Source organism: Tachyglossus aculeatus, chromosome 8 (assembly GCF_015852505.1).
Source record: "Tachyglossus aculeatus isolate mTacAcu1 chromosome 8, mTacAcu1.pri, whole genome shotgun sequence".
Taxonomy (NCBI): domain Eukaryota; kingdom Metazoa; phylum Chordata; class Mammalia; order Monotremata; family Tachyglossidae; genus Tachyglossus; species Tachyglossus aculeatus.
Window position 1 is genome coordinate 22,332,929 of NC_052073.1, and position 11,275 is coordinate 22,344,203.

At 54.7% G+C, this 11,275-nt stretch overlaps 1 protein-coding gene across 1 annotated transcript; it reads left to right on the forward strand.

The window, feature by feature from the left end:
* The first annotated feature begins 8,766 nt into the window (after positions 1-8,766).
* Positions 8,767-10,179, forward strand: LOC119931391 (ammonium transporter Rh type A-like). Its single transcript, XM_038750036.1, has one exon. The coding sequence runs from the start codon at positions 8,767-8,769 to the stop codon at positions 10,177-10,179; it is 1,413 nt and encodes a 470-aa protein (XP_038605964.1).
* The last annotated feature ends 1,096 nt before the right edge of the window (positions 10,180-11,275 follow it).

Consider the following 11,275-nt stretch of genomic DNA (forward strand, 5'->3'; position numbering starts at 1 on the left):
TTCTCTAACTCCAAGCCTGTGCTAGCTGGACACCACCAGTGCAGACTGGATCTGGTGGTCTGGAGGCTGCCCCACCCTCTCCTCTGTATGCGGTCATTCATTCATTCATTCTTATTTATTGAGTACTTACTATTTCCCGTAACTCTCCCCCCATCACCAGTCCCCTGACTACGGAGGCCCTGACCCTCCCCCTCACACCCTGCCCCTGACCACAGGGGCCATGACCCTTGCCCTCCTACCCAGCCCCTGACCACAGAGGCCCCTCCCTCCCCTCCGCAACTGGCCCCTGACTGCAGGCGCCCTGCCTCTCCCTGCACCTGGCCCCTGACCACGGGGCTCCTGACTCTTTCCAGCTGAACCGGGCATCTTGCTAGATGGCGGCTCCAGGTTTGGCTGACGGGCAGGTGACTGGAGTGCTGGGGAGGCTGGGGGTGGTGGGATGTGCCTCACCCCTTGGCGGTGGGGGAGGTCATCGATCTGAAACAGCACGGGATTTGTGCCTTACCTGTTGGGGGCCGGGGGCAACTGGAGTCGGTGCTCAATAAATCTTGCTAATCGATCTACCAGGACCATTCAGTCAGCTTCCCCCAAAACACAACCCCTGGGATTAAATAAACCAGGTATCCTCCTCCTTCTCCTCCTCCTCATGGTCCTCCTCCGTCTCCTCATCTTTCTCCTCCCCTTTCTTCTCCTTGTGGTCCTCTTCCCTCTTCCTTTCCTCCTCATGGTCCCCTTCCTCCTCATGACCCTTCTCCTCCCCGTGGTCCTCCTCCTTCTCCTCCTCCTTCTCCTCCTCCCCGCATGGCTCAGTGGCAAGTGGCCGGGCTTGGAAGTCAAAGGTCATGGGTTTGAATCCCAGCTCCGCCATTTGTTAGCTGTGTGACTTTGGGCAAGTCACTTCATTTCTCTGTGCCTCAGTTACCTGATCTGTAAAATGGGGATAAAGACTGTGACCCTATGTGGGACAACCTGATCACCTTGTATCCCCCCCAGGGCTGAGAACAGTGCTTTGCACATAGTAAGCACTTAACAAATACAAACATTAGTAGTAGTAGTAGTAGTATCTCACTGAGATCCAGTTGGAGAGATGAGCTGAGGGCCCTGGACTGGTCTCCCGCAAATGTCCCCAGGCCCCCTAAGACTGGCCATCTCCACACTGACTCATTGTCCTTCAGTGGGGAGGAGGTGGCCAGATCTCAATCAGAGCACCTGTGCAGGTGAGCAGGGGTGGGCTGGGGGAAGATGTCAGGGAAAGGGGGGCCCAGGACCCAGAAACCAGGTCTTGGGGCCAAAAGAGGAATCAACCCATCAACCAGAGGTAGTTATTGAGCACTGTGGGCAGAGCAGTATTCTAAGTACTTAGTAAAATACAACAGTTGGTAGACATGTTCCCTGCCCAAGGAGAGCTTACAGTCTAGAGGGGGAGGTAAACATTAAAACAAATTACTGATACATACATGAGCGCTGTGGGGCTGAGGGTAGGGTGAATACCAAGTGCTTAAAGGGAACAAGTGTATACCAGTGTATCCCTCTTTCCTTCATGTGGGCTTCAGGTTCTGGGTCTGAGTGGGCTGGGAGGAGAAGGGGTTGGGTGGAGAAGAGGGATGGGGGGAGAGGGGAACCTCTGTGGGTGTTTGCTGTGGATAAGCAGTGTGGCCAAGCAGAAAGAGCCCAGGCTTGGGAGTAAGAGGACTTGGGTCCTAATCCCAGCTCTGCCACTTGCTTGCTGTATAACCTTGGGCAAGTCACTAAACTTCTCTGTACCTCAGTTTCCTCAGCTGTAAAATAGGGATTCAATACCTGTTTTCCCTCCTACTTAGACCGTGAGTCCCATGTGGGACAGGGACTGGGTCCAACCTAATTAACTTGTTCTTACCCCAGCGCTTAGAACACTGTTTGACACATTATAAGCCCTTAACAAATACCTGTAAAAAAAAAAATTGCGAAGGGACCCAAAGCCCGAGCCCTGGAGAGCAGGAGGAGCAGGAAGCCAAGACAAGCCCCAGGAACTCCAGAGAGGCTGTAAGGATCCGGTGGAGAAGCTCAGAGGCAGTCAGCTGCTCGAAAACTGCTCCAAGAGTTCTCAGCTCCGGGTCTGAGGGGAGAACAAAACCAACTGGGCCACTGAAGGATCCCAAAGTGACTGCCTCCTCTAGCCCCCAACAAAATCTGGGTAGACCCTAGCAAGAGGTCTCTGCACCTCCCCTGCCCAACCCTCTCCCCCTGGCTTGGGGACTTGAAACAGGGGACTAAGGATTGGGGCTCAGGGTTAGGGGGGCACTGCAACCCCTGCAGTGCCCTGGGCTTGACACGAGGTGTTGGGGTACTGAATCTCAGGGCCGGGGGCTTTGGGGAGGGAGGAGGAGGTTAAAGGAAGCAGGTGGCTCCGGGGGCAGGCGATTTGCCTGATAAAAACACGGTTTATCTGCTCCCCATCTCCGGGGCTGGCCCAGCATTCCAGGTGTATACCTCTGGAGCATCTGGAATTAATGATTGGCAGCCAGTCAACCAGAACCTGTTCTACCTGCTGAGAAGATTATAAAACGGGTGCAGTGAGGGAGAGGGGAGGTTTGGAGAGGAGGACTGCCTTGGTGCTGCCAGGCGTGAGTGTGTTCTTGTGTGCGTCTGACCATCTGCCTGCAGGTGAGTATTTCCGCTCTGTGTTTTCGGAGGGCAGACTGAGATGAGAGAAATGCACGGAGGCAGGTGGCCCTGGGATTGGAGTTCTTCACAGCTGATGTGGGGCTGCTGCTGTCATTGCCGCCGCCACCTTCTCCTGTGCCCCGAGATGCTCCTTAGACTGAGGTGCGGGGCCGGGGGTCCAGGGATATAGGCAGCCTGCTAGTGGAGCTGGAGTGCAAGCTTTGGAGTGGCGAGTGTCAAAAATGTTTGCCTCTGAATTTGCTTTATCCCTGTCCCCCCGGATAGCTAGATTAATCCAGAGGCAGGCACTGCCCAGTGGAATACAGAGTTCCTCAGCGTTGAGTAGCAAGGCATAGTGGATCGAGCACAAGCCTGAGAGTCAGAAGGGCATGGATTCTAATCCTGGCTCCGCCACTTGTCTGCTGTGTGACCTTGGGCAAGTCACTTCACTTCTCTATGCCTCAGTGACCTCATCTGTAAAATTGTGATTGAGACTGTGAGCCCCACATGGGGCAGGGACTGTGTCCAATCTGATTTGCTTGCATCCAGCCAGTGCTTAATACAGTGCCTGGCATGTAGTAAGTGATTAACAAATACCACAATTATTATTAATAATAAATAATAATGATAATGGCATTTATTAAGTGCTTACTATGTGCAAAGCACTGTTCTAAGCGCTGGGGAGGTTACAAGGTGATCAGGTTGTCCCACATGGGGCTCACAGTCTTAATCCCCATTTTACAAATGAGGGAACTGAGGCACAGAGAAGTGAAGTAAATTGCCCAAAGTCACACAGCTGACAAGTGGCGGAGCCAGGATTTGAACCCATGACTTCTGGCTCCAAAGCCCGGGCTCTTTCCACTTAGCCATGCTGCTTCCCATGGGCTATTATTATTATTATTAAGGGTTATTATTATTTATAACCCTTTGGAGCCCATGGTGGGCTGGAAACTTACCACCTCCCCCATGGTTTACATTGGAAAATGGCTGTAGCTCCTCAGCTCTCTGATCCCAAGCCACCATGTACTCTGGAGAGGGCAGGGGCCCGGGAGACAGGAGGCCTGGGTCTTATTCCCGGCTCTGTCCCTGACTGAATCATCTAGACTCTAAACTCACTGTGGGCAGGGAACATGTTTACCAACTCTGTTGTATTGTACCAAGTGCTTAGTACAGTGTTCTGCACACATCAAGCCCTTAATAATTACCACTGATTGACTGAGCCTTGGTTTCTCATCCCATGAAATGGGAGAAGTCAGACATACGCCACACCATACGTGAGGGTCCAGATACCAGGGGCCAGGAGAATCTCTCTGAGGGTTGGGCATCAACGATGTGCTGTAGAAGTTAAAAAAAATGACATTACCCCCGTTTTGCTGACTTGTTCGGGGGAGAGAGGAAATGGGTGGAAACTGCAGCAAGAGGGATTCAGGTTAGCAAAAAACCCTTCCAAACCACAAGGACTCTGAAGAACCTCCTTGGGGGTGGCACTCCCTGTACCCGCAAAGTGACAATGGGCACCACCCTGCTGCAGATGAGAAGGAATGGTCTTGAAGTTGGGTGGGGGGGGTGTTCTTGCGGGGATCAAGAGCTGTTCCAACTGGGTCCCTAAGGCAGGGGATGGTCTACAAAACCCACCACCGAGGCAGTGGGAGGAGGAGAGCAAGAGAGGTCACAAGACGTTCTTTGTGCCGGACTTTTTCGTACTCCTTCCAGAAAGCAATCAGGGTCATACCTGGGGCTAAAACGCCTGGCCTCAGCCCTGGAATGCCAGGGAGACCACCCAGGGACTCCCCTTTAGATTATGAGCCCCATGAGGGACAGAGACTGTGTCTGACCTGATTTTCTTGTACCCATCTCAGTGCTAAGTACCGTGCTTGCACATAGGAAGTGCTTAACACGAAATAGTGGACAGAGCACTGGATGGGGAGTCAGAAGGGCATGGGTTCTAATTCCGACTCTGCCACTTGTCTGCGGTGTGCCCTTGAGCAAGTCACTTTACTTCTCTGGGCCTCATCTGGAAAATGGGGATTGAGACTGTGAGCTCCACATGGGACAGGGACTGTGTCTAACCCAATTTGCTTGTATCCACCCCAGCACTTAGTACAGTGTCTGGCATGGGGCTCACAGGCCTTCCCAGACTGAGCCCCCTCCTTCCCCTCCCCCTCCTCCCCCTCCCCACCCCCCTGGCTTACCTCCTTCCCCTCCCCACAGCACCTGTATATATGTTTGTACGTATTTATTACTCTATTTATTCATTTTACTTGTACATATTTATTCTATGTATTTTATTTTGTTAACATGTTTTGTTTTGTTGTCTGTCTTCCCCTTCTAGACTGTGAGCCCGCTGTTGGGTAGGGACCGTCTCTATATGTTGCCAACTTGTACTTCCCAAGCGCTTAGTACAGTGCTCTCTGCAAACAGTAAGCGCTCAATAAATACGATTGATTGAAGGAATGAATGAATGGCAAATAGCAAGCACTTAAAAATGCCATAATTATCATTTATTATTATTATTAACTGATACCATTATTTTGATGATGATTTCCCCTGGGCTGCAGAAGGAATTGTCTTTCCCAGCTGGCCAGAGGAATGAACAAAACTACCTCTGGAATGGCCAGCCTCTTGCACCTGGGCATTGGTATGGGGCTATGACCAGCTGAGGTGGTGAGGGTAGAACACCCGTGAGGGCCAACTGGCCTCCTTATCGCCAACTTTCCATTATCCAGGAACTAACTGAGTAGCTAGTAGGTAATCCAGCTCCCTCTGCTGCTGCTCCTGTTTCTTGCCTGCTGGACCATTACCTGAGGAGGAGAAACTCCAGCTCTTAGTAACGCAGAAAGAGATAGAAGTTGAGAGAAGGATAAAATTTGATTTTTTTAATAGCCTACCTGGAGGGCCCGGGTAATCCAGAGTGAGGCGAAAAGCTGAATATTATACCTTCTTCTGACCCAGCTGTTTCCCCTTGGCATGTTTGGAAATCATGGCGGGGGAGAGGGGAACAGGAAAACAGAACATCAGCGGTCCCTCCCATCCAACCCACCACTCCAGAAACCAGCTGGGGACCCCAGGAGAGAGCGGCAGTCAGAGGGTTGGAACAGACGGCCACCCCTCAGAGTCCATGTGCAGCTGCATCCCAGCTGATAGTGGCTGATGTCGGTCCTCCCACTCTCTCACCTCCTCTCTCAACCCCAGTTCGCAACCTCTCCACACATCTGGCAGGCTGCTTTGTTGTCTCCTCCATTGCAGCCTCCTGGGAGGGTGCCAGCCCAGAGGTTCTGCCAGAGAGAGGCGCAGATGCACGAGGCAGATCGGGATAGCAAAGAGGGGAGTTGCACCTGCATCTATCTGTCCTCTGATTCCCTCTCCTCTCCCTGTCTCCTGACTCCATCTCCCTTCTCCATCCTCTGATTCCATCTCCCCTCTCTTTCCCCTGACTCCACTTCCCTTCATCCCTAGCCTCCATCCCCTCTTTGTCCCCTTTGATTCCATCTCCCTTTTGTCCCCTGACTCCACCTCCCCTCTGTCCTGTGACTTTAGTTCTCCCTTTTTTATCTTATTTCTTGAGCGCTTATTATGTGCCAGGCACTGTTCTACGCATTGAAGTAGGTGTAAGGTAATCAGGTTGGACACAGTCCACGTCCCACATGGGGCTCACGGTCTTAATCCCCATTTTTTACAGATGAGGGAGTTGAAGCACAGAGACGTTAAGTGACTTACCCAAGGTCACACAACAAATGGCAGAGCCGGGACTAGAACCCATATCCTTCTTAACTCCCTGGCCCATGCCCTATCCATTAAGGCATGCTGCTCCCTCTGTCCCTGCCGCCAGAATATTACTTTTTTCTGGAGATTTTTTCAAAAGTCGAGATATCTTTCCATCAGGGAATAAGCAAATTGAGGGCGGGGAACATGTCTTTTGCCTCTGTTATACTGCCTCAAGTACTTAGTTCAGTGCTCTAGGCAGAGAAGGAGCTCAATAAATGACATTGATTGATTGCATTGAGCAAGGGGATGGACTCAGTGATCCCTTATCCTTCCACCTCTGGGACGCCCCCACTTCTGAGCTGGAGCAGGGAAGGGCTGAGAGCCAGGGAGGGGAAGGCTAGGGTGAACACCTGGTCTATGAAAGGCATCTTCTGCCCACAACAAACATTTGCCAGCACCTCCCGTCTTCCCCGGTGATTTTACTGGCCAGATCCGTTGACACTGTAACCCCAGAAACCCCAGCTCCAACCGCTGTTCTTGCAGCTTCAGGGTTGCAATGGCAATCTGTATCTTTTGAAGTCCTAGGGAGGATGGAGGAGGGAAGAAAATGGAAGGGGGCAAGAACCAGGGGGACAGCAAACTCTGAGGAAAAAGTGGGCTGCCTGGATGCCCCGATGTGCAACCGGTGGTGCTGTCTCCTGATGTACTGATACCCCCGACCCTGCAGTCGACCCTTCCAGGACCATGTGATCTTCCATACTTTTCAGAGTGGGCCACTCCACCTGACACAATGGGAGTGGGGAGCAGGAGGACCAGCACTGGGGTTGGGGAGGAGAATTTATGGGGGAAAGTACATAGTTCAGACACCCTATCTTTGCATTTAGATATTAAGTACTTTGCAATGCACAAACAGAATTAAGATTTAGGTGGCTTTTTTTTTAAAGTAAGCATTAAAGTTCCAAGAGGAGAGCCGCAGTCTCCCAGACTGGCCCTATCCCAGGCTGGCTGGCCAGATAGTTTTTCTTGAAGAATGGAACACGACCTGTGGCTTGCATGCCTTTTCCCCTCCTTGTCAGCCCCCATTGGAGTGAGAGAGGGTGGACAGGGTGTGGTTAAAATCCCCAGCCCTCTGGCGCATCTGAACATACCCCAGAATCTGTGGAACCTAAACCGAGCCATAGTGCAGGCTCCAGGCTAACCGTGGGAGTCCAAGCTCCTAAATAATAATAATTATTATTATAAGTGTGGTTTTTGTTAAGTGCTTACTATGTGCCAAGATAATCAGATCAAACCCAGTTCCTGCTCACTTGGGGCTCACAGTCTAAGGGATAGTAAGAAAAGGTATTGAATCTCCTTTTAACAGATGAGGAAACTGAGGCATAGAGAAGATAAGTGACTTGCACCAGGTCACACAACAGGAAAACGGCAGAGCCAGGATTAGACCCCGGGTCCTCTGACACCCAGTGCTCTTTCTACTAGGTCACAGTGCTTCTCTCTAAGCGGGGGCAGAGCTCCTGGCAGGCTGGTGCAGGCCTGTCTTCAGACCGTCCTGAGGCGGGGAAAATTTTGATGCCTACTCCCACTCTCTATGTTGTCAATAGACTCGGCCGGTGGCCGGTGGTGGAAATGATGTCATATGGAAATCCACCCAAACCCCCAGACCAAGAGCATTTCTCCAGGGAACCCTTGATCCTCTCCCCCTCACACTAGAGCCTTTGTGTTTCCCACCCAGGGCCCTGCCCAAGCAACTGCTGTTTCCAAGTTGGACAGAGAGCGGCCGGGGGCTTTCTGAATTTTGACCTCCTGAGGCCGCACCCCCCAGGGCGGCTGTGTCACTCGATTGCCGAGTGAAGCAGGCCCTGGCTGAGCCAGGGGCCAGCTGTCACGCCTAGTCAAGATGACTGAGGGTTGGTCTAAAACCGGTTGGAGAGGCCCACGGAAATCCCAGCCCATTCCAGATGCCCCCCCTCCCCCACGTGGTCTATCAGCCCAGGACCAACTTGCGGAATCAGCGAAGAGCCCGTCACTTTACCTCCTACTGGCCTCTGGCCTCCCCAAACTCTCTGAGACTCACAGACTTTCTCTCAGGTTTCTTTCAGCATCCAAAGAGATGGCCCCAGCTTAAACATTAACCAAGGATCTGGCAGAGACAATAAAAGCAAAAAGGTATTAAGGTGGAAAGAGGGGTTAAAGTTCAGCCCCGACCCCACCCACCCCATCCTCCCCAGTCATACCAACCTAGAAATCAATGGGACAGAGAGCCAGTGGGGAGGCAATAGGGAGCAGGCCTGGGGTGTATGAGCCTATTGCTCCCCAGCATCACCACCCCCTCCCTAGCCCACCACACCCAGGCACGGGTCTTCCCTGTTGTGTCTGTCCCCGCAGGCCTCGCCGAGCCCGGCCCACGGCCAGCCGACCATGCCCTGCCTCCGGTCCACCAGCCTACAGTGCCGCTTGCCCACCCTCCTCGCCCTCTTCCAGGCTGCGCTGCTGGTCCTCTTCGTCCTCTTCGTCACCTACGATGAGCACACGGCCCCGGCGGCCCCGACCGCGGACCCCCGTGACAATCCGCTCTATGCCATCTTCCCGTTGTTCCAGGACATCCAGGTGATGCTGCTGGTGGGGCTGGGACTCCTGCTGGCCTTCCTGAAGCACTATGGCTTCAGCGCCATCGCCTACAACTTCCTCTTGACCAACTTCTCCACCCAGTGGGCCCTGCTGGTCCAGGGCTTCCTGCACCACTTCCACCGGGGCCGGATCCACCTGGGCATGACCGACGTGCTCGCGGCCGAGTTTGCCGCCGTCACGGTGCTCATCTCAGTGGGGGCCGTGCTGGGCCGGACCAGTCCCATCCAGCAGCTCCTGCTGGCCTTGCTGGAGGTCCCGGCCTACGCGGCCTGTGACTGGATCATCACGGCTCACGTGAGGATCGTGGATGTGGGCGGGACCATCACCCTCCACGTGTTCGCCTGCTACTTCGGGCTGGGGGTCTCGGCGGCCCTGTACCGGCCGGGGCTGCGGACCGGCCACCCCAAGCAGGGCTCCTCGTACCAGTCCGACCTCCTGTCGCTGGCCGGCACCATGTTCCTCTGGGTCTTCTGGCCCAGCTTCGTGGCGGTGCTGGCTCAGCCGGGGGACGCCCAGCACCGGGCCGTGCTGCACACCTTTCTGACGCTCAGCGCCAGCGCCCTGACCTCATTCGCCATGTCCAGCCTGCTGGAGAAGCGGGGCCGGCTCAGCATGGCCCACCTGCAGAATGCCACGCTGGCCGGTGGGGTGGCCATCGGGGCCGTGGCTGACCTCATGATCACTCCGGCCGGAGCCTTCCTGCTGGGCAGCGTCTCCTCCCTGGTCTGTGTCTTGGGCTTCCAGTACCTGAGTCCCTTCCTGGCCCGGAGGCTGCGGCTGCAGGACCAGTGCGGCATTCACAACCTGCACGGGCTGCCCGGGATCGTAGGGGCCCTGGCGGGCATCGTGGCCATCGCCAGCACGCCTGACGAGGCCTACGGGCACCAGCTGTTCCCGGTGTTCCCTCCCCGGGCCCCGCCGGGCTGGAACGGCACCCTGGCTGGGGACCTGCCGCTCCCGGCCCGGACCGCTTCCGAACAAGCCCTGTTCCAGGCCGCGGGACTCGGGGTGGTCTTCGGGGTGTCCCTCCTGGGGGGATACCTCACCGGCTGGGTGTTGAGGCTGCCCTTCCTGGCTCAGCCCCCGGACGACCTCTGCTTCGACGACGAGGCGTACTTCAAGGTCCCCGATGGGGCCGGGCCAGCTGAGTGGCAACCAGACGCTGACCCCGGGGGCTGTGTGCCCCTGAAGGACTGTGTCTGAGGTGGCATCCAAGACCCCCACCCCGCCCGCCCCCACCAAAGCCCACAGAGTATAGAATGAGCAGGGAGGGTGCCTGGGGCAGGGGAGTGGTTGGCACAGGAACAACCTACTCCCTTTCACCCCCATTCCACCACCACATCTCTGCCAAAGCTGTCGGATGTTGCCTCTGGTTTGGCATGGGCTCTGGTTTCACGGTTCTGGGTGGGTGCCAGGGTCTAAGGAGCAGGAGGAGAAGGGCCGGGGCCAAAGACGAGGGAGGGGCCCGAGATCTACATTCCTCCTGCTCACCTGGGCTGCACTCTGTCTGCTGTCTCTCCTTGCGCATTGTCTCTGCGCTGCGTCTGCGAAGAATCGGTTGGGGAGGGGCTAGGAGGGAGTAATAATCATAATAATGATGGTATTTGTTAAGCGCTTACTATTTGCCAGGTACTGTACTAGGCGCTGGGATGGATACAAGTAAATAAGATTGGACACAGTCTCCGTCTCACATGGGGCTCCCCGTCTCAATTCACATTTTACAGATGAGGAAACTGAGGCACAAAGACGTGAAGTGACTTGCCCAAGGTCACACAGCACACAAGTGGCAGAGCCGGCATTAGAACCCATGCTCTTTCGACTCCCGTGCTCTATCCATTACGCATACTGCTTCTCAACGCGGGGAGGGGGAAAAGGAAGGGGGTGATCGTCACTCGGATTTCTAAAGACCTGGATCTCCCAGCCAAGCAGAGGGCAGGGTTGGTCCTGTAAATCCCGCAAGGTGGGGGGCGGGGGTGGGCGCCTCCGGTGCTGAGACTACACCTCCTGCCTGGAGGAGAGGTGGAGGAGGCCCAGGGAGGACGGGGCAACGTGGGGCGGCGTGTTGGGACAGTATCGCTTAATCCCCTCCGCCCCCCCACCTCTCCCACTGCCTGCTTCTCGTCCCACTCAGGCCCTGGCACATACCTCCACTAGATTACCAACTGCCAAGCACTTGGGAATGAATTTGCCCTCAAAATAAAACCTCATTCGTCACCCCCGCAGCCAGAGCTGCCTTCTTGCAGCTGCAGTTTTTGGTTTTGTTTTTTTTTTGTTCTCCCAATGACATTTGTTAAGCGCT